General features: G+C 39.8%; 1 protein-coding gene across 1 annotated transcript in view; it reads right to left on the bottom strand.

Moving 5' to 3' along the window:
- The window catches only part of LOC145818249 (uncharacterized), an 89,156-nt gene extending 67,387 nt beyond the window's left edge, over positions 1 to 21,769 (bottom strand). The window contains exon 1 of the mRNA XM_082912891.1: positions 20,719 to 21,769. Coding sequence (XP_082769017.1) covers positions 20,719 to 21,769 — 1,051 coding nt within the window. The remainder of the gene's footprint in view (positions 1 to 20,718) is intronic.
- Between the last annotated feature and the right edge of the window lie 2,805 nt (positions 21,770 to 24,574).

Below are 24,574 nucleotides of genomic sequence, written 5' to 3'. Positions count from 1 at the left end.
AACATTTTCAAAAGTGAGCGATTTATAAATCCAACTCCACCATTCTATCTCACAATGAGCAAATTTCATTATCCCTAACTCAATTTCATAACAAATATCATTAATTACACTAATGACCCAAATATACCCAAATATGGCATTTTTCCCTTTAAGCTCAATATTGACCCAAAGGTCCAAATATTATTAACAACACCAACATTCTCATTTCTAGTCTCAAATACATATGTATAGGCTCAAAATACAAAACCCCTCTTTTATACATTTTGAAACCCTAACAACCGAAATCACCCAACTCAAAATTATATCAAAAAGACCAATAGTTTATGTCAAAGACCATAGGAATGAGTAGTTATCCCTACCTCGAGATGAAAAGCCCAACTGAAGGAGATGACCAAAATCCAAAGTGCTCCAAATCCAAGATTTTTCAGATTAAAAGGAAGCCCTCAACACTCTCTATCTTTCTTACAAAGAGCCTAGGTTAGAAACTCACTAGAAGTAGATCAATCCCTAGAGAGAAATTGTTTAGAGAGAGAGGGAGCTCAGATCTAGGGTTTTTGAAAAAGAAAGAGATGAAAAGTGAAGTTTAATCCCGCTGCTGTCTACTGATATACATATGACCCACTCGAGCGGAGAATAGGACGCTCGAGCGTCAGACACAAAAACTGGACCCGCTCAAGCGCCAAGACACAACTGTAAAACACATCCGCTCGAGTGCAAAGGGAAAGCCACTCGAGCATAGATTCTCCCCTTTCAAAACTTTTACAGACAATGAACTACCCGCTCGAACGCCAAGACACCCGCTCGAGCGCTACCCGCTCAAGCGTAAGGAAATCCACTCGAGCGTGAAAAATACACATGCAGAAGTTTTGCAGAGACGTGAAATGCTGAGAGTGTGTGAACCCCGCTTGAGCGCAAGAATACCCGCTCGAGCGGACAACTAAAAATCAAACTCCGCTCAAGCGCAAAGGGACCTGCTCGAGCGTACCACCAAAAATCTAGGCAACAAGGAATGGGACTAAAGCTCAACCAACCTGCTCGAAACACGCCCAATACATCCTAAAACTCAAACACACGGAATTAAAGGATAACACAAGATATACAACCACCAACTCCACGGAACCTATGCCCGGAATACAACAATCAAGGGAAGAGAAATCGGGATCGCTATAACTTTTCCACTTAAAACAAATTACAACATGAACACCAATAATTTTCTGGGCACCAAGAAATAACAAGTAACATGCCACACAATTCTCAAGGCTATAAGCCCGTTGTATCCAATATTGAACTAAGAGTCATCCTCAGGTGGCAACCTGGGCCTTTTCTCTAAGAGGATCCGTTTGAAGGTCACCTAGCCTAAGCTAGGTCTTTTCCTTACAATCGTTGAGCACTAGAGTCATCACGGCCCAACTTGGATCAGTTCCCTAGTGGTCAGAGTCACCACGCACAGTGGAATAATTTCCCTGGACTAAAATACACAGATGATCCCAATAATCAATACACATTAGTATCGCAAAACATGGTAGAGACCAAAACAAATAGTTTATAGTATGCTAAGTTCACACATGTTTTAAAAATAATTTGATTCCATTTATAATATAATAATTTTATCAAAACAGTGCAGTCCAGAAACAACAATTTAATTTTCCAATAGTTCAAGGTAGGGGAACATTTATAAAAATATGTAGCATGAAACTACTCACCTGCAAACGAAATAATATAATCCTCGAATAGAGTATGAGAGTCCAACTACTGCCCTGAACCAAGTATGAAGACTACACGTCACTACTAATTTAAAAATACTAAACAGAATAATAAATTAAGTATCCCACACTAAAGGGCACTAACACAGCTCAACCCCACTCACCGTTTCTCTTAAATAATACCTAAGTTCATGTTCTTCAAGGTCTAAAATTACCCAAGACATGGGTTCAAATCGAAACTTAATTAAAAGTAACTTTAAGATAAAACAGAGTTTTAAACAAACTTTCCCAATTTATTTGCTAATTTTGAAAATTACAAAACCCACTCCACGCTATTCGAAAAATTCCAAAACCCACCAAAGAACAACTAATATATCCTAAGTTTCAAACCCAATTGGTCTCACTTGATTTACTTATCAAAATAATTATTTACAATTAATTATATCTAAACAAGTAGTTTTCTGCAGCACTTTAAAAAAATTAATGGTTCTCTTAGTATACACGAGCAATCAATGCAAGGCCAAAAATTTAAGAAACTAGACTCATAACCGGTGCTAATGACACTAATTTGATAATTTTTGGATTTATACCCAAAGAGAACGACACTCCGAATTTACTGTTTTAAACTAGTTTTCTGGACAGATTTGAACGCATCAGTTTATATGGATTTTGACTCCCAAAAATTATGAAAAAAATCAGATATGCAACTCAATATGTAATTAATCTACTGTAAAAATTTCAGTTCAAAATTCATTCGTTTGTTATGGTTTCTTGATTTTTAAAGTATGTGATTCTGTGCAAAATTTTTGAACTAAGAATTATACCCATTCTTTATACATGAATTTAACTGCTTAGACTTCTTAACCGTATATATATATATATACAAAATACATAAACCTACAACCTCTCCATCAGTGAACTAACTAATAATAGAGTAAGGATAAGGAACAAAAACAAAGAGAAGAAGAAAGATAGAGACCTACCACACACCCAAAAGTTCTTCCTTGTTTGCAACCCCCCTTTTTTTTCTTTTTCTTTTCTCTCAACCTCTCTCTCCCCGTGGCGGTTGGTCCTTGTAGGTGGGGAAGACAAAAGACGGTTCGGTGATGGTGGCGGACGATGGCGGCTACTACGGAAGAGAAAGAATCATAATCTGGTTAGAAAAAAGATAGCGCAAAGTTTAAATATTGGTAGTAGTAGAATCATAAATCCATCCTATATCGTTCATAATCTAATTTGAAAAGGGATAGTATAAAGTTGAAATATTGGTAGTAGTATAATTGTAAACTTATCCCTTATTCACCCAAAAAAAGTAAACTTATCCCACATCGTTTAAAAACAACGCATATTGTTTATATATAAGATGTGATTGAGACATCTAATAATTGCTTATGACTCAGGCGAGGGTACCAAAGTGGTTGGATGATGGTAAAGTTGATAGATGGCTTCAACGCTTGAACTCAAGTTGTGGCCTTCATAGTTGAACTCAGGCTAGAGTAGTGAACCTGTAGGTTCCCTGGCTATAGCTTTAGTTTAAGCCATTGGATAACCACTTTTTTTTTTTTCTTTTTGTCTTTTTTTTTTAACGTGTTGTAGAACATAAAAAATTAATATTGTGATGATCAAGGATGGACTTTTATTTTTCATGTATAAAATAAACAAATTAGTACTGTTGTGATGATGGATTGATCTTGAAAATCTAAAAATCTAAATATATACTTTTGCATCTTGTGGATCAGATGTCACATCGTTTAAAAGCAACGCATAATATTTAAATATAAGATGTGATTGAGAGATCTAATAATCGCTGAGCTAAGTAGCCTTAGCTAATCACTCAAGTGAGGGCACCAAAGTGGTTGGATAATGGTAAAGTTGAAAGATGGCTTCAAAACTTGAACTTAGGTTAGACCAGTGAACATGTAGGTTCTGGCTACCTTTAGGTTGTTTAGTTATGTCATTGGACAACCACTTTCTTCATTTTTTTTGGTTCTTTTTTTTTTTTTTACATATAGAAAATAAAAAATTAACATTGTGATGATCAAGGATGGATTTTTTTTTTCATACATAAAATAAATAAATTAAAATTGTTATGGTCAAGGATGGATCCTGAAAATTTGAAAATCTAAATATATACTTTTGCATCTTGTGGATCAGTCCTTGGTGATGATTATACAACATAAATATGATGGTTTTTTTGTATTTCAATCAACGACATTTGGTGGGTTTGGCAACTATATAACCCCCCCCCCCCCAACTTTTTAATATAATATTTTTTAAATTTGTGTCAAAGATTTTACATTTTTTGTGTATCTAGTGTAGAATGATCTACAAACATCACCAACTTATTATCACTTTTTTTTAATGAATTATTTTTCATTGTTTTTTATAACTGGTTTTGTCCACGTAGTCTAGTATATTCCAAAACGCAAAGTTTTTCAAAAATTTTAGAAAAAAATTCTTTAAAAATGAACCAAAAAAAAACCCAAACACTCACCCTAGTTCCACTATGTTTTCTTTTCGAAAAATTAGAATTCAATAGTATTTTAAAAAAATAATAAGAAATTTATATTAAAAAAATAATTTTAATTTTAATGTTTACAAAATTTACCACTCCGATCTGATTTTTTTTCAAAAAAATAATTCAAAATAGATTCAAAGAACCATAAATATTTAAAAGCTTTGACAAGAGAGGGTTCGGTAATGGTGGAGGACGATGGTGGCTACCACAGAAAAGAAGGAAACATAATCTCATTAGAAAAGTGATAGCATAAAGTTTAAATATTGGTAGTAGTAGAATCGTAAATCCATCCCACATCGTTCATAATTTAATTAGAAAAGAGATAGTATAAAGTTGAAATATTGGTAGTAGTATAATCGAAAACTTATCCCACATCGTTTAAAAACAACACATAATGTTTACATATGAGATGTGATTGAGATATCTAATAATTTCCAGGCTAAGTAGCGTTAGCACCAAAGTGGGATAAGTTGATAGATGGCTTCAACGCTTGAACTCAAGTTGTGTCCAGCATAGTTGAACTCAGGCTAGACTAGTGAATCTGTAGGTTCCCTAGCTATAGCTTTAGTTTAAGTTATTGGACAACCACCTTTTTTTTTTTTTTTTTACGTGTAGTAGAAGATAAAAAATTAATATTGTGATGATCAAGGATGGACTTTTATTTTCATGTATAAAATAAATGAATTAGTATTGTTATGATCATGGATGGATCCTGAAAATTTGAAAAGCTAAATATACTTTCGCACCCTGTGGATCAGTCCTTGGTGATGATTACAAAACACAAAAATGATGATTTTTTCTATTTCAATCAATAACATTTGATGGGGTTGGCAACTAACCAAAAAAACTCTTTCTTTTTTTTTTTCTTTTGAATATTATATTAGTTAAGTTTGCATCAAAGATTTTACATTTTTTGTGTATCTAGTGTAGAATGATCTAAAAACATCACCAACTTATTACAGTGTCCCCTTTTGTGTATCTAGTGTCCCCGCGAACGCCTCGGGAGGGAATCCCGTTTCGTTCGTTTGGGCTCACTACAGTTCAGGACTCAAATTGTCATGGTTCTAAATCTGAACCAAAGAGTCCAAATCTGAAAAATCGTTTTTGAAAATAGATTTTTTGTAAAAAAGTGCCAAACATGGACTGCTTTGCCAGATACAGAGTCGCCACCTAAATATTTTTATGGGGGAATGTAGGAAACCCTGACTCGTTTGCCTAAGGCCACATGTCCATCATCACCAAAGTTGCCTCGGCTCGGGAACTTGGGTACGATTGGGGAAGGTCAGCTATGAGCGCCCCCTCTCGCCAAAGATCGGCCTCTACTAACCATGATATCTATTTTTGAAAACATTATGCGTTCTTATTCCGATTAATTAGCTAATCTTACTATGTGATGCGCACAACACAAAAGTATAGACTAGATCGCCTAATTTGGAACAAAGCATCGCATATCTGTTTGTTTGGAAATCGATTTGAAATTTGCTACTCGTAAGTAGGCTAAAACATGGATTTCGACGAGTTGTTCCAACTCAAATAATCCAACCTTCACCCACAGGCATTCAGGCAGTAATATCGTATAAGCACATAGCCACATGGTAAGCATGCTGTCATGTTAACATTCACACTCATGCGAGATGCTAAAGCATAAATACTTACAGCGTACTCCGAGCCAAAACAAAGAACATGTTAGCAATCAAGCGTATGATCCAAGTCCATGTTAGATGGCTAATACATCACAGGCAAAATGCAATCTGGAATAGGCTCGGCTAATCCTAGGATGGCATGTGAAATGCAACAAGTAACATGTATTCAAGTTAGATTTGAAATACTATGCAGTTAGCATGATGCGCCGAGCCCGATGCATGCAAGACAAATATATGGATGCACGCGTGCATAGCATAAGGTATGCTAAATTAAATATGCCCTAGTACTAACCATCAAAAGTAGGTAAGTAAAAGGGAGAAAGAAGTGGGGGTTGGAAGACATGCACACACACACCCACACTTATTACAAATTCGCCCTTGCTCGGAGGGACCAAAAGAATAATACAAATTAATAACTTACAAGCTAATTAATTATTACAGACCACTTAACTAGTTAAGCAAATTAACTAAGCTTAGAAAGCAATAAAATAGCCTCGGGAAGAGGGTCCAATGCATGCGTGCTCGGATTGGCCTTGCCCAGAAACCCGTTGCCATACACAAGCTGCCTCTGTTTACCCTGCTCTGCTCTTCTGAAAATTGCACAAGTCCCAAGGAACACTCTCTGAACACTTTGGAGCATCACTGACCAAGGGGAGACATCACCGACCAAAGGGAGACATCACCGACCATGGTAGAAGGGTCATCGACCAAATATTCAACTCTCGGCCTCAAATGTTTGGTCGGTCAGCAATAGAGATGGCCGGCCGACCATGTATGCCTGCAGAATCCTGTTTTGACAGCAGCAGAGGGCAAACATGGCATGGCAATGCATTTCAAGCAAATGTGTGCAACAACACACTCCTTATCATGTTTATGACTCAAACGAGTTTGGGACTCGACCCTGGGGCCACCAATCACACATTTCAATGCGTGATGGCCAAAGAGGCCAAGGTGTGCATTTTAATGTCAAATGTAATGCACACAAAACAAACAAGGGACCCAACCTCTATCATGGTGATTCAAGAGGCAAGGCATGCATGCAAAATGCAACCTAGGCATGTGACCTAAGTATGCAACATGAACGTGTGGACAAACATGCAATAGGCACACATCCTAAGCAAACAAGCATGCAAGGCATGGAACAACTATGCTAATGACAAGCATACAAGATGCAATGTGGACATGTAAGTATGCAAGTCATGTGACAACATGTTAAGCAACTTAACCAAGAGAATGCATGCCAAATGCAAAGTGTTTCAAGCATGCAACAACACGCGATAGGCCAAGCATGCAACAACACACAAGGCGAGCATGCAACAACACGCAAAAGATGGTCTTAAACTAGTTTGGGCAGCTCTCAAATAAGCCCAAAACAGTGGCCAAATGCCAAGGAAATGAAGGGCAAATGCACATACAAACATGCATACAAACATGGTCTAACACTTAGGCAGAAAGAGGGGACTTTTAAGCACACTTAACATGGACAAATAGCATGCATGACAAGCTTTGAAAACATGTAGGAAATGATGCCAAATCAGCCTACCAATGCAAGTAAGGCATGCAACCAAGCCCAAGGACTTAAACTATGGTCATGTGACACATGAAGCAAATGACTAAAGTGAATCAAAACAGTCCTAAATCATGCCAAAGTAAGCCCCAAAAACCACTTAGATGGCATCTAAATGATCTAATCCTAGAAGCATACACAATGGCACAAACATGGAGCATGAAACACCAACCTTTTAAAGCATTAAAAGAGCACCAAATGCAAGCATACAAGCATGCTATAAGGACTGAAATGTCATGACAAGTGGTTCCAAACCACTGAAACAAAGCAAGTAAAGCATGCTAGAGGGGTCAACACTCATGGCCTACAAGGGAGATTGCATAGTAGCTATACAAAGCAAGCCATGGATGGCCCAAACAACCACAAAAAGACCTTAAGAATACTAAGACATGCATAAAAGCTTCACAAAGCTAGGCCAAAAACGTGCTAGAAATAAGGCTCAAAGCACAAAGCATGTTAAGGCAATTCATGGCATTACAAGACAAGTATGCAAAGCAAACATGGTGTGTCTAAACTAACTTAAAATAGTGCTATATCATGGTAAAATAAGCACAAATAACACTTAAGACATGGCTAACATGAACTCAAGAAAGGTGCTCACACATGAAGCTAAAATGGCAAGTTTTGAGGACAACAAGGAGAGGGGATGGCCCTCTCCTTCTTTGGACCTTAAAGCACCATCCCCACCACTAAAATCCCTCTGGATTTTAGTGGTGAGGAGGCCCAAACAAAGTGGTCCCAGAGCTCACCAAAATAGCACAAAATGGGGGCCAAACAAGGCCTAAGAGGGGTTAAACAACCCCAAACACCAAAGCAACCTTAAACAACTATTTTAAGCACTTAAAATCAGAACTTTTATATGTTATAATTTAAGCTTAAAAATAGATGCAAGAATGGCTAAAAGCCTATGCAAAAATGGGGAATAAAGAGCAAAGTTCTTACCCTTGAAGACCCTTTTCAAGAACTGAGCTCCAGTTGCTTCCTCAAGCTTGAATCCACTCAAAAACTCTGAAAATCACTCCTTAGTACCTCAGTAGTTAAAGGAAAGTGTAACACTAGGTGTTTGTGCACAAAAGTAAGGACAAACACACACAAATACACAAAGAGAGGAAGATATAGAGATAGAATAGATACACAACCCTGACCCTAATCTCAGACCCTCCTTTTTAACTTCTGGAACCCTAAAGGAGGGAGGAGGAGGCCTCCCTTTATAGAGGATCATTCTTGCAAAGCTTACAAAACAAGCTAAGCAAGAGTAAAATCCCTCCATACACGTGTATGGAGAAGGCGCAAAGTGGGTGCCAGCTAGCAAAGCTGGCACAAAATATCTGCCAAAAGCAGATGCACAGTGGTCGGCCAGCCAAAAATGACAAATTGACCAAATAAATGGTCAATCGACCACAAATAGTGCCGACCGACCGAACATTTGGCCGATAGCAGCAAAACAATGGCCGGTGGCATCAAGCCACGGCCGGTGAGATGTGGGGATGGCCAACAAGCCATTCCCTGCTCCTCAAAAGCAAAACACAAGTGTTTGGTGCAAAACCAAATACAAAACAGGCAAGTCGAGAGGTCTTGAGGCAATGCGCGTGGCCGAAACCTCAGAGAACTCAAGACGAACACGAACATGGATGATCACCGAGTGTTCAAACAGTGACGTCCAAGTCTTGAGGACAGTCAAAAATGGGGTGTCTATAGGTCCTAGTGTCGATCGTCTCAGATAGAGATCCACGTTTTACTGCTAGGTTGTGGCAAAGTCTACAGAGTGCCTTGGGTACTAGGTTGACGTTTAGCACGGCTTATTGTCCTCAGAATGACGGACAGTCCAAGCGTACTATTCAGATCCTTGAGGATATGTTTCGAGGTTGTGTCCTTGACTTTAGTGGGTCGTGGGAGAGGCACTTGCCCTTGGTGGAGTTTGCCTACAACAACAGTTTTCAGTCGAGTATCGGTATGCCACCGTTTGAGGCCTTGTATGGCCGACCCTGTAGGTCTCCTGTTTGTTGGGCCGAGGTGGGTGATGCACCTTTGTTGGGCCCGGAGTTGGTGAGGGAAACGACAGAGAAAGTTGAGCTTATCCGTAAGAGGCTTGTTACAGCCTAGAGTCGCCAAAAGAGTTATGCCGACCGTAGGGGGAGGCCTTTGGCATTTGAGACGGGTGATCACGTTTTCTTGAAAATATCACCTAGGCGGGCTTTGATGAGGTTTGGGAAGAGTGGGAAGTTGTCCCCTCGATTTATTGGCCCTTTTGAGATCCTTTGGAGGATTGGTGAGGTTGCCTATCATTTAGCTTTGCCGCCACAGTTGTCCGGAGTTCGTGACGTGTTTCATGTTAGTATGCTTCGGAAGTACGAGCCGGATCCATCGCATGTATTGGATTGGACCGACTTAGAGGTTGATGAGGATGCCTCATTTGAGGAGAGACCAGTTCGGGTCTTGGATAGGTAGGATCAAGTTTTGCGAGGCAAGATTATTCCTTTGGTAAAGGTTTTGTGGAAACATCATGGGGTGGAGGAAGCCACTTGGGAACGTGAGTTGGAGGTCCGAGAGAAATATCCGGATCTATTTGTGGATGATTGAATATCTGTTGTATATTTTATTGTATTGTTAAACTTTAAGAGCATTAAATGTGTCTTAAGTTGTTAAACATTGTATATGTTTCGGTTTATGGAAGTATTGTAGAACTTGCCCTGAAATAGAAGTTTATTATAACATTGTATATGTTGAATGTGTTGTAGAAATGAAAATATGTCATGAACATAGAATATGATATGGGAATTGTTGGATTTGAAGGAAATGCATGTTGATAATGCATGTTGTAATATATATTGTAATATGCCTCTTGAATAGAGATGGAATGACCGGTAATGGGTCAAGTTATGGGGTTTTAAATTGCAGTGTTATTGAGAATTGAGAAAAACTTGTTTTCAAAAACTCGTACTTAATTTCGGGGACGAAATTCTTTAAGGGGGGGAGGTTATAGCGATCCTGGTCTTTCCCCATTTGGTTGTTGTATCCAGAGTTAGGTTCCGTGGAGCTTGTAGTTGTATATATCTTGTTGTCATCCTCTAATTCTTTATTTATGAGTTATAGGATGTGTTGGGCAGGTTTGTTACAGGTTGGGAGTGATTGGGAGTAAATGGTTGCTGCCCAGATTTTGGTGTCTTCGGTCGAGCGAGCTCTTTGATTTAGATCCTTCGCTCGAGCCAGGATTTGTTCGCTCGAGCAGGAGTTGAGTTTTATGTCTGGTGGCTCGAGCGAGAAGTCCTTCGCTCGAGCTTGCGTCTGCGTCTGGTTCTAGACCTGAGAGTTGCATTTCTTGGCTCGAGCAAGCGTTCCTTCGCTCGAGCGAGCGAGGTGTATGTTTTGAGTTTCTTTGCTGGAGCGAGCATTCTGTCGCTTGACCGTGCTTCTGGGTTGCAGACCTGAAGCTTCGAATTCTTGGCTCGAGCGAGACTTTCTTCGCTCGAGCGAGGGTTTTTTGTGTCTGGTCGCTCGAGCGACCAATTCTTCGCTCGAGCGAGCCTGTGTTATATCAGTAGACAGCAACGGGTAAACACTTCACTTTTTCATCTCTTTTGATTTCAAAACCCTAGATCCGAGCTTTCTCTCTCTCTACACACATTCTCTCTAGGGTTTCATCTATTTTTAGTGTGATTCTACCCTAAGTTCTTTGTAAGAAAGTTAGAGGGTTGTGTGGGCTACATTTTAATCTGAAAAATCTTGGATTTGGAGCACATTGGATTTTGGCCATCTTCTCCTTTGGGCTTCTAATTTCGAGATAGGGATACCCTACTCCATCTTATGAGCTTTGTCTTTAATTTTTGGCATTTTGATATGTTGGGGTTGTTGGGTAATTCCGAAAAAGTTAGGGATTGATTTGTAAATTATAGAAAGGGGATTTTCATGGTATTGACTCCTATGGGTGTATGAGACCAACAAAAATGGAATTAATGTTGTTGTATTGGTGAAATCAAACCTTAGGTTTGATATGTGAAATATGGGAAAATGCCCTAATTATTATGATAAATTAATTTGTATAATTAATTTTGGGAAATGAGAAATTCAGTTGAGAATATTGAAATTGGAAAATTATGGGATTAAATGGTGTAGTTGGATTAATTTATCACTCACCTATGAAAATGTTGATATTATATCCATTTGATGCATTTACTTTCAGTTTAGAAATATCTGCTTTGGGCTATCAGTGGAGGATAGTTTTGATTGTTGTAGACACTATATGTTGATTAGGGAAAACTAAAACTAATCACATTGATTATGTCATTGAATATGACGGTTGGAATAATACATTAAATATGTGTATTGAGTGATCCCTGTATATGATAATTGTTTATATACTTGGAATATGTGTAATTTGTGGGAGGAGATAGGGGATATACTCCATGGTTTGAGAAAAGATAGGGGATGGACTCTCAAACTTGTTTGGGAGGAGATAGAGGATGGACTCCATTAATACAGCAAATATGTGTATTAAATTGAAGTATTGATACAGCAAATATGTATATCTATTGTGAAGTGTGGAAGTGTTTTAATATGATATTGATACAGCAAATATGTGTATCTATTGTGAAATATGGAATTGTTAGTATATGAGTTATAATCTCATTGAATTGTTTAGCCAAGGTCTGAGCCATGTGTATGAAATGATTTGGATAAGTAAAGGAAATTGGAATGTAACATGGACACAAGTGTCATGGAACTGTATTGTGATATAACTGGTTTATAAGTGTTAAGCATCTATCAAATGCTATTGTTTTAGTCATTGCTTATATTTGGTTTAGTATATCTCTGCTGGGCTATGGCTCACCCTATATGGGACATCATTTTCAGGTCCAGGTGATATGCCACCTCCAAGGACATAGCTTGGAAGGTTTTGGGAGGTGAAGACACTTTTTGTTGTTTTGTTATCTTTTGTTGTATTACATGTAAATTCAGGCCAAGGGCTTAATATGATATGAGTTAGTACTCTCTTTTGTGTAACCAAGTGTTGGCTAGGAAAGTTGTAAGCTTTTGGGCATTTACTTTTGTTGTCAACATGTAATACATTTGTAAGGACTACTCTGATGAATGGGAAGATGTTTATTTCCCTTATAGCAATGCATGTTAGGAATGGTGGGTTTTGTGTATTATTTTGAGTACGTTACAATATATGAACCTTTTGCGACGTTTGAGACCGTCGCAAAAAGTCTGATTTTTAGTAGTGGGGGTTGGCAACTAACCAAAAAAAAAAACTCTTTTTTTTTTCTTTTGAATATTATATTTTTAAAATTTGCGTCAAAGATTTTACATTTTTTGTGTATCTAGTGTAGAATGATCTAAAAACATCAGCAACTTATTTTCACTTTTATTTTTAATGAATTGTTTTTCATTTTTTTTTATAACTTATTTGGTCCATAGAGTCGCATAGATTCTAAAACGCAAACTTTTTTCAAAAAAAGTTCATCAAAAATGAACAAAAAAAAAAGAAAACCACAAGTTCACGGCCCAACCCGGATCTGTTCCCTAGTGGCCAGTGTCACCACACATGGTGGAATAATTTCCCTGGACTAAAATACATAGATGGTCCCAATAATCAATACACATCAGTTTCGCAAAACATGGTAATTCACCATTATAAACATGAGACCAAAACAAATAGTTTACAGTATGCTAAGTTCACACATGTTTCAAAAATAATTTGATTCCATTGATAATATAATAATTTTATCAAAACAGTTTAGTCCTGAAACAACAATTTAATTTTTCAAAAGTTCGCGGTAGGGGAACATTTATAAAAATATGTAGCATCAAACTACTCACCTGAAAACGAAATAATATAATTCTCGAATAGAGTATGAAAGTCCAACTACTGCCATGAACCAAGTATAAAGACTACACGTCACTACTAATTTAAAAATACTAAAAAGAATAATAAATTAAGTATCCCACACTAAAGCGCACTAACACAGCTCAACCCCACTCACCATTGCTCTTAAATATTACCTAAGTTCATGTTCTTCAAGGTCTAAAATTACCCAAGACATGGGTTCAAATCGAAACTTAATTAAAAGTAACTTTAAGAAAAAACAGTGTTTTAAACAAACTTTACCAATCTATTCGCTAACTTTGAAAATTACAAAACCCCCTCCACGCTATTCAAAAAATTCCAAAGCCCTCCAGATAACAACTAATATATCCTAAGTTTGAAACCCAATTGGTCTCGCTTGATTTGCAAATCAAAATAATTATTTACAATTAATTATATCTAAACAAGTTGTTTTCTGCAGCAGTTTAAAACAATTAGTGGTTCTCTAAGTATACACGAGCAATCAACGCAAGGCCAAAAATTTAAGAAAATAGACTCGTAACCGGTTCTAGTGACACTAATTTGATAATTTTTAGATTTATACCCAAAGAGAACGACACTCCCGAATTTACTATTTTAAACCAGTTTTCTGGACAGATTTGAACGCATCAGTTTATATGGATTTTGACTCCCAAAAATTATGAAAAACCTCAGATATGCAACCCAATATGTAACTAATCTACTTTAAAAATTTCAGTTCAAAATTAATTCGTTTGATATGGTTTCTTGATTTTTAAAGTTTGTGATTCTGTGTAGAATTTTTGGACTAAGAATTATACCCATTCTTTATACATGAATTTAACTCCTCAGATTTCTTAACTGTATATATATATACAAAATATATAAACCTACAACCTCTCCATCAATGAACTAAATAATAATTGTGACGACCGGCTCCTTTCCTCCTTTTCTTTTTCCTTTCCGCTTCATTTCCTTCTATCCACGTTGGATTTGAAATGTTCGGGAATGATTTTCCAGTTCGTGTTTCATTTGTTGTTAAATTTTGCTTGTTCTGAAGGGCGTACGGGTGAGTTCGGAGTGCCGGGAGTGAAGCATAAAATAAATAAATTTGTATTGTTTTGATCGTGGATGGATCTTTAAAATTTGAAAATCTAAATATACTTTCACACCCTGTGGATCAATCCTTGGTGATGATTACAAAACATAAAAATGATGATTTTTTTCTATTTCAATCAATAACATTTGATGGGGTTGGCAATTAACCAAAATTTTTTTTTTCTCTTGAATATTATATTTTTTAAATTTGCGTCAAAGATTTTACATTTTTTGTGTATTCAGTGTAGAATGATCTAAAAACAACACCAACTTATTTTCACTTTTATTTTTACTGAATTGTTTTTCATTTTTTTTATAACTTATTTGGTCCATAGAGTCGCGTAGATTCTAAAACGCAAACTTTTTTCAAAAAAAGTTCTTCAAAAATGAACAAAAAAAAAAAAAAAAGAAAACCACAAGTTCACAGCCCAACCCGGATCTGTTCCCTAGTGGCCAGAGTTTCCACACACAATGGAATAATTTCGCTGGACTAAAATACACAGATGGTCCCAATAATCAATACACATCAGTATCACAAAACGTGGTAGTTCACCATTATAAACATGAGACCAAAACAAATAGTTTACAGTATGCTAAGTTCACACATGTTTCAGAAAAATTCCAAAACCCACTCTACGCTATACGAAAAATTCCAAAACCCTCCAGTTAACAACTAATATATCCTAAGTTTGAAACCCAATTGGTCTCACTTGATTTGCTTATCAAAATAATTATTTACAATTAATTATATCTAAACAGGTTGTTTTCTGCAGCACTTTAAAAAAATTAATGGTTCTCTTAGTATACACGAGCAATCAACGCAAGGCCAACAATGTAAGAAACTATACTCGTAACCGGTTCTAATGACACTAATTTGATAATTTTTGGATTTATACCCAAAGAGAACGACACTCCCGAATTTACTGTTTTAAATCAGTTTTCTGGACAGATTTGTAAGCATCAGTTTATACGGATTTTAACTCCCAAAAATTATGAAAAACTTCAGATATGCAACTCAATATGTAATTAATCTACTGTAAAAATTTTAGTTCCAAATTCATTTGTTTGATATGGTTTCTTGATTTTTAAATTTTGTGATTCTGTGCAGAATTTTTGGACTAAGAATTATACCCATTCTTTATACATGAATTTAACTCCTCAGATTTCTTAACCGCATATATATATACAAAATACATAAACCTATAACCTCTCCATCAATGAACTAAATAATAATTGTGACGACCGGCTCCTTTCCTCCTTTTCTTTTTCCTTTCCGCTTCATTTCCTTCTATCCACATTGGATTTGAAATGTTCGGGAATGATTTTACAGTTCGTGTTTCGTTTGTTGTTAGATTTTGCTTGTTCTGAAGGGCGTACGGGTGAGTTCGGAGTGCCGGGAGTGAAGCATAAATTTTTGGTGGCTGGGTTGGGGCCGCACGTGCAGGGCCCTAGGCCCACGTGCGGTGATGAGCCGCACGAGCGATGGGCTAGCCCGTTCGAGCAGTGGAGGCTTAGACCCAGAAAATTCGATTCCGCCTAGAGCGCACGAGCGGAGAAAATGGGCCGCACGAGCGATCAAGGTGGGGAGCTAGAGCGGTGGAGAAGGCCACTCGAGCGGCCAACTGGGCAGTCCGAGCTCTGTTTTTATGTAACATTTTGGTCCGAATATATCATCCATTATACACATTCCCCTCTCACTCTAAACCCTATTTCTCTGTCCCTTCTCTCTAGAAAACTTCCTTAAACTTCCAAACACTATGATTTTGCAAATTCTTGGGTCAAGATCTTCATCTTCTCCTCTAAATCTTGAAGATCAAGAACTAGGGCTTCACTTGGGTTGAGGAAATCAAAGCTCACTCATCCATCTAAGCTAGGGTTTCTCTTCCCCATCTTCTCAAAGACTTTGAGGTAGGGATTTCTTGAGTTACATATATAGGTTTGCTATTTGGGTGTTGATTGGTGTTGATTTAAAAATATCCTTGTAGCTTTGTGCTAAATTTTAGATTTTGGTTTCAAAATGTTGAGAGTCTTGAAAATGGGTTTGAAATTTCTATATTTTTACTACTTCTTGGGGGTTTCCCTCTATAAAACTCATGATGAATGATAATGATGGAGTTTCTCTTAGAAATGATGAAATTTTTCTTTCAATGGAAACCCTAGAAATTGGGGCTTTTGAAAAAAATATGAAGATGCCTTGAAATTATTTATTTTCTTATATCAAGAGGAGATGTGAGAGCTAGTCTCACCAAATGTCTAACAAAATATCAACTTCATGATATATATATATATATATATATATATGTGTGTTGGAGACTAAGTCCTCTTTTAAAATCCATTGATAATTGTATATTTGTGTAAAGTGGTAAGATGGCAAGTTGTTGAGTGCCATAAGTGATGTGAAAATGCTTAATCATAGTGTAATGGAAAAGTGAAATGAATGATGGCATGTTAGCCATATTGAAAGTTTGGCCATGATGAATTAATGTTGAGGAATTGTTCTGGTGTGTTGAAGACACATGATTATTGTGTGAAATAAGAAATTGTAATTATGCGTTGGAGACGTGTGGGTATCTTGTGGAAGAACATGGCAAGGATGTAACGCCCTCAAAATAATAACAATAAACCCATCAGGTAAGACATGCATTTACATTTAAACTAACTGCATTCCTTTCATTCATTAGAATTCCAAGACATAAGTATTACATGTTAACCTCATAACAAAATGCCCTACGGGCTTACAGCTTTCCAAGTTAACACTTGGTTACAACAAAGAGTTCTAACTCGTTTACACATTAAGCCCTTGGCTTGAAATTACATGTAATACATCAACAGTAAAACGACAAAACTATGTCCGCCACTAGCCTCCCAGCTATGTCCTTGGAGGTGGCATGCTTCCTGCACCTGAAAATGATATTCCCATATAGGGTGAGCCACAGCCCAGTAGAAATACACTAAACCAACCATGGACAATGACTAAAACATTAGCAATTGATAGTTGGTCAACACTGATTCAATCACATAAATTACATATTTATGTCAACGACTTACAAGTCCCAATTACTTTTCATTTTCCCTTTTTTCAACAGATAAGCATGCTAGCTCTATCATCATTTCCACAGGTATGTATAAAAACTATATCTCACATTCAGATAAGCATAAAAGCTATATCCACATTCTCAACAGATATGTATATCAACAATATCCACAGATAAGCATACAAGCTGTATCCACACTCTACAACAGATATGTATATCAACAATATCCACAGATAAGCATACAAGCTGTATCCACACTTCACTTCACAAAGATAAGCATATGAGCTCTATCTTCACTTCTCTAGACAAGCATATGAGCTCTGTCTACGGAGTACATCCCCTATCTCCTCCAAATACCTATCCGGTTTAGAGGTCCATCCCCTATCTTCCCCTAAACCGCGGAGTACATCCCCTATCTCCTCCTCTACACATAACGTATATAAACACATTGGTTCTATATACAATCACACAATACAAACAATTAATGTATTCTAGCAACTGTCAAGTTCCATAACACATTCCATTGATTAGTTTCAGTTTGCCTAATCAACATACATTGTCTACAACAATCTCGACTATCCTCCACCGATAGCCCCAAGCAGTTATTTCTAAAACAGAAAATAAATGCGCAAATGGATATTCAATCAACATTTCATTTCCTCATTTCTCACCAATTAATTATCCCAATTAATTAAACAATGTAATTAGGCCATTTTCCATAATTACCATTTCAACCCTTAGGTCCCATTTTCATCAATGATTCAACAATCATTCCATTTTCTTCATGCCAAACATGCATCTAGGTTTATTATGAATGAAACCCCAACCTTTGTAAAATTACACAAAAGCCCCAAACTTTCACAAAATTACCCAACCAAGCCCAACATCTCAAAATACCAAAATTTAAAGACAAAACCCATAGAGAGGAGTAGGTTATCCCTACCTCAAATTCGGAGTCCCAAAGGAGAAAACGACAAAACCCAACGTGCTCCAAAACCCGAGATTTTCAGATTAAAATGAAGCCCTCGACGATCAACAACTTTTTTGTAAAGGCCAAAGGTGAGTAAATCACTCCTACTAGATCAAAACCTAGAGAGAAGGTAGAGTCTAGAGTGAGAGGCTCAACAATGGTGATTTTGGAAAAGTAAGAGAGAGAAGATAAAGTGAAAAAGTGATTTGAAGAGTCACAAATTCGGGACTTTAACCCAGGTCTCCGCTCGAGCGTAAAACACCCCGCTCGAGCGTACACTCACAGACTTCCGCTCGAGCGGCCAACCCCCCGCTCGAGCGCAGAATGCACTCGCCCAGCACTTTTGCAGAACCAGGCCTCCGCTCGAGCTCCCAACCCTACGCTCGAGCTCACAACACTGCACAACAAGATACTGGATGGATGTATCCCCCGCTCGAGCGCCAACACCTCCGCTCGAGCGGACAGGCCAAAAAATCTGGGCAACTAGTTTTGGTTTCTAAACTCAACCAACCTGAAACCAACCCGCCCAACACATCCTATAACTCAAATACAAAGTAAGAAAGGATGTAAACAAGATAATAAACAACTACCAACATCCACGGACACATGTCCGGATCACTGTACAACAAGGGTAAACCCGGGATCGCTATAACCTCCCCCCCTTAAAGAATTTCGCCCCCGAAATTAAGCACAAGTTTTCAAAACAAGTTTTCCTCCATTTTAAACAATGTTACATTTTAACATTCAACAATTCGACCCATTACCGATCATCCCATCCCTTTAACAAGAGACATTTCACAATATGTAAACAACATATGTACTTCCAACATGCATCAACATTACGCATTACCTTTCCAATTTCAACAATATATTCAACATATATAGTGTTACATTCAACTTCCATATGAGGCAAGTTCCAAACATACTTCCAATAATCAAAACATTTTCAATGTTTCACAACTTAAGACATATATAAAAGCTCTTAAGTTCAACAAAAAGTAAAATTTAAATACAAGATTACATATCAACAAACAAGTCCGGATATTTCTCACGGACTTCCAACTCACGTTCCCAAGTGGCTTCCTCCACTCCGTGATGTTTCCACAAGACTTTCACCAAAGGAATGGTCTTGCCACGCAGGACCTGATCCCGCCTATCCAAGACCCGAACCGGTCTCTCCTCATACGAAGCATCCTCATCTACCTCTAAATCAGTCCAATCCAACACATGTGATGGATCTGGCTCATACTTCCGAAGCATACTCACATGAAACACGTCATGTACTCCGGACAACTGCGGCGGTAAGGCTAACCGATAAGCAACCTCACCTATCCTCTCAAGGATCTCAAAAGGACCAATAAACCGAGGGGACAACTTCCCACTCTTCCCAAACCTCATCAGGCCTCGCCTAGGTGATATCTTCAGAAAGACATGATCACCTACCTCAAACGCCAAAGGCCTCCTCCTACGATCGGCATAACTCTTTTGTCGACTCTGGGCTGTAACAAGTCTCCTACGGATAAGCTCAACTTTCTCCGTCGTCTCCCTAACCAACTCCGGACCCAACAAAGGTGCATCACCCACCTCGGCCCAACACACTGGAGACCTACACGGTCGGCCATACAAGGCCTCAAACGGTGCCATACCGACGCTAGACTGAAAACTGTTGTTGTAGGCAAACTCTACCAATGGCAAGTGCCTCTCCCACGTCCCACTGAAATCCAGGACACAACCCCGAAGCATATCCTCGAGGATCTGAATAGTACGCTCGGACTGCCCGTCCGTCTGAGGATGATAAGCCGTACTAAAGGTCAACTTAGTGCCCAAGGCACTCTGCAAACTCTGCCACAACCTAGCAGTAAAACGAGGATCTCTATCTGAGACAATCGTCACTGGGACCCCGTGCAATCTCACTACGTCCCGAATATACAAATCGGCAAGATGATCTACCGAATCTCTCACGCGCATAGGAATAAAGTGCGCCGACTTAGTCAACCGGTCTACAACCACCCAAATAGCATCACTACCCCGCTGAGTCCTCGGAAGACCTACAACGAAGTCCATAGTGACATGCTCCCACTTCCACTCGGCAATAGGCAAGGGTTGCAACAAACCCGCTGGCCTCTGATGCTCGGCCTTCACTTGCTGGCAAGTAAGGCACTTCGATACGAAAACAGCCACATCTCTCTTCATACCCTGCCACCAAAACTGGCGACCCAAATCCTGATACATCTTAGTACCTCCCGGATGCACCGCAAGGCGCGAATGGTGAAACTCTCGGAGTACTTCCTCACGGCAAGCCTCCGGTACAAACAAACGGTCTCGGTATCTCACACTCAGGTCGGGATACACCGTCAAACCCTTCTCAACTTTCCCACTGGAGATCTTCTCTCGGAGGGATTCTACCTCAAGGTCACCTCTCTGTGCCTCTAACACTCTAATCATAAGTGTAGGCTGCGCAACAACAGAAAACAAGGCCGCAGCCTCGACAGATTCGCCCAGTAGCAAATCAAACTCGCCAAGTGCTCCCAACATCACCCATTCCCGGATGGCTATACAAGCTACATCACTAATGGTCTTCCTACTAAGGGCATCGGCCACAACATTGGCCTTTCCCGGATGATAATGCAACTCAAAATCATAATCCTCGATGAACTCCATCCACCTCCTCTGCCTCAGATTCAAGTCTCTCTGTGTAAACAGATACTTCAAACTCTTATGATCCGAGAATACCTCGAACCTCTCACCATAAAGGTAGTGCCTCCAGATTTTCAAGGCAAAGATTACAGCTGCTAACTCTAGGTCATGTGTGGGGTAATTCTTCTCGTGTATTTTCAACTGACGTGAGCCATAAGCTACCACTTTCCCCTCTTGCATCAACACACAACCCAAACCCTCTCGTGAGGCATCACAATAAACCGCATAACCCAACCCTCTCTCCGGAATAATCAACACCGGAGCGGTGGTCAATCTAACTTTCAACTCTTGGAACGACTTTTCACAAGTCTTACTCCACACAAACTTGACTCCCTTCCGAGTCAGCCTAGTCAACGGTGACGCTAACCTGGAGAAATCCTTCACAAACCGACGGTAATACCCAGCTAATCCCAGAAAACTGCGGATCTCAAACACACTCTTAGGCTGTGCCCAATCTTGCACTGCCTCAACCTTGGATGTATCAACAGACACCCCTCCCCCGGATACCACATGGCCTAAGAACTTGACTTCCCCCAGCCAGAACTCACACTTCCCAAACTTGGCATATAGCCTATGGGCTCTAAGTAACTCAAGCACCACTCTCAAGTGTTCCTCGTGCTCCTCCTTAGATGACGAATAGATAAGGATATCGTCCACAAAAACAACCACAAAGCGGTCTAAGAACTCCCGAAAAATCCGGTTCATCAAGTCCATAAAGACTGCCGGTGCATTGGTAAGCCCAAATGGCATCACCAGAAACTCATAATGGCCATACCGCGTACGGAATGCCGTCTTCGGAATATCTTCCTCCCTGACCCTCAACTGATGGTAACCCGATCTCAAGTCTATCTTAGAGAAACAACGGGAACCCTTCAACTGGTCAAACAAATCATCTATACGGGGCATAGGATACTTATTCTTAACCGTAGCCCGATTCAACTTCCGGTAGTCAATACACAATCTCAAGGCACCATCTTTCTTTTTAACAAAGAGGGCCGGTGCTCCCCACGGTGAAACACTCGGGCGAACAAAGCCCTTATCTAGCAATTCCTGGAGCTGAACTTTCAACTCAACCAACTCTGCTGGAGCAAAACGGTAAGGTGCCATAGAAATCGGCGCCGTACCAGGCACTAAATCAATAGAGAACTCTATCTCTCGGTGAGGTGGCAAACTAACAAGATCTTCGGGAAAGACATCCGAATACTCACAAACCACCCTCGGCAATACATGCTGGGTCTCACCACTCTCACCACTCTCAAAGCTAGCAAGTAGACTACTAAGCTCACTTCGCCCTCGCGAATCATACCCCGGTGGCAAAACACTACCAACCCGGTCTCCCAAGAAATGGAACCACTCCCCGCTCAAGGTACACAATGTAACCCTCTGGCGGTAGCAATCAATAACAGCCCGGTATGACGATAACCAGTCCATACCCAAAATAACATCAAAACCCTTCATGGGCATGACAACAAACGGAAAAGGAAGCCTATAGTCGGCGACCTCTATATCACATCCTCTAACACCCTGTTTCAGAATCAACTCACCACCCAAAGGTGATACCACACAAATAGGAGATGCTAACTGTGCTAACTCCAATTCCAAAACAGATGCAAATGCAGCAGATACAAAAGAATGAGATGCACCCGTGTCTATCAACACATTAGCAACTGAGTTGCAAAACAGAAAAGTACCTCTCACTACTGATGGAGCCGGTACTAAATCCTGCGCGGTAACAGCATACACGCGCCCCGTAGGCCCCTGGTCTACCTGCTCACCTCTCGGAGCAAAGGACTGCTGCACAGACTGGGATGACGAAGCTCCCGGATTGGCCCTCGAGGCCTGCACAGACTGAGCTGGCTGAAAACCCTGCGTCTGCCTAGAACCAGACACTCCCGAAGTGGCACTCAACTGTGGGCAAAACCTCTTCATGTGCCCAGGTTGTCCACACTGATAACAAATCAAGAGCTGCCCCCTGCCCAAACTCTGACTCGGCGGTCTAGCTGAAGAAGAAGCAGCTTTCTGACCCCCACCCTTCTGCGGGCAAACAGAAACCTTGTGACCCAGCTGGCCACACTTGTAACAAGTGAATTCTCCCTGACTGCCTCTCCCCGAGCCTACACTAGGCACTGGAAAGGTCGATCTAGAGACTGCACCCTGAGACTGCTGAGGGTTATAACCCTTCTGTCTCCTGCCATCACTCTGACTATCCTGGCTCCTCTTGGAGCCTCTCTGACCCTCATCCTCTTCCTGCATCATAAGCTCCATATGAGCTGCAGCGTCCACTAGGTGTCTATATTCTCGAATATAAGACCCACCAATTCTCAACTTGAGGCCCCGCCTCAACTTCCGCTCAAACTCATAGCAACGGCGTTCCTCAGACGCCACCAGTTCAGGTGCAAACCTAGACAGACTGGTAAAAGTAGCCTCAAACTCGGCCACTGACAAGCCCTGCTGATTAAGCCGGCTAAACTGATCCCTCAGCTTCTCCCTAGCTGCTGCTGATAAAAACCTCTCCTGAAAAGCATTCACAAACGCCTCCCAAGTACCACCAACACGAGCTTTCTCGTACTTCCACCATTGACCCGCATCTCCCTTCAGTTGAAAGGATGCCAAGGTCACTTTCAGTGCTCCGTCCTCGATGCCAAGCATCTCAAACGTCTTCGTTGTCTGTTCGAGCCATTCATCTGCCTTAAGCGGCTCTTTAGGATCCCCGATAAACTCGTCCGGATTACACCGAAAGAACTCCCTCTTCAAGAAGGAAGGCCCTGTCTCAGCTGCCTGATTCCCAGCTCTAAGAATACCCAAAGCTCCTGCTATCTCTCTGGCCAAGGCACCCATAGCCTGCTGACCCACTGGCTCGGCCACATTGGCCTGCCCAACTCCCTCCTGCACTGCCGGAATCTCACCCTGTAACGGTACTTCCTGCCTCGCAGGTCTACCACGCCTAGCACCTCTTCCTCGTCCTGACATCCTAATAAAGGCAACACAGAACGTTAGCACATTCATAGGTGTGCCGAAACTAATCACTCACGTCCTAATGCATGGACAACTGTAATTCACTCCACATAAGCACATAAACACATAAGCACTTACGAATTTCATTTCCGGATAATGATAGTCCCGAGGCGTTACTAGAGTTCCGGTTAGAAACAGCGTTGATCAAGTGCTTTTCCAACAAGACTCCCAGAAACTCAAGGATCCAATCAACATCCTAGAAATTAAATCCCATACCCACATAGTCACATAAGCCTGTTAGCATTTAAGCACATAGCATATGATACTACATCTAAGTCTCTATCAAGCGAGACAAACCCATTGTGATCCTAATCACTTCCCACGTACCCAAAGTATTCGAACCCGGTACGCTCTGATACCAAGTTGTAACGCCCTCAAAATAATAACAATAAACCCATCAGGTAAGACATGCATTTACATTTAAACTAACTGCATTCCTTTCATTCATTAGAATTCCAAGACATAAGTATTACATGTTAACCTCATAACAAAATGCCCTACGGG

This window comes from Camellia sinensis, unplaced genomic scaffold (genome assembly GCF_055761805.1).
Source record: "Camellia sinensis isolate YWXY unplaced genomic scaffold, ASM5576180v1 Unanchor6, whole genome shotgun sequence".
Taxonomy (NCBI): Eukaryota; Viridiplantae; Streptophyta; class Magnoliopsida; order Ericales; family Theaceae; genus Camellia; species Camellia sinensis.
This window is presented reverse-complemented; position numbering and strand designations above follow the sequence as displayed.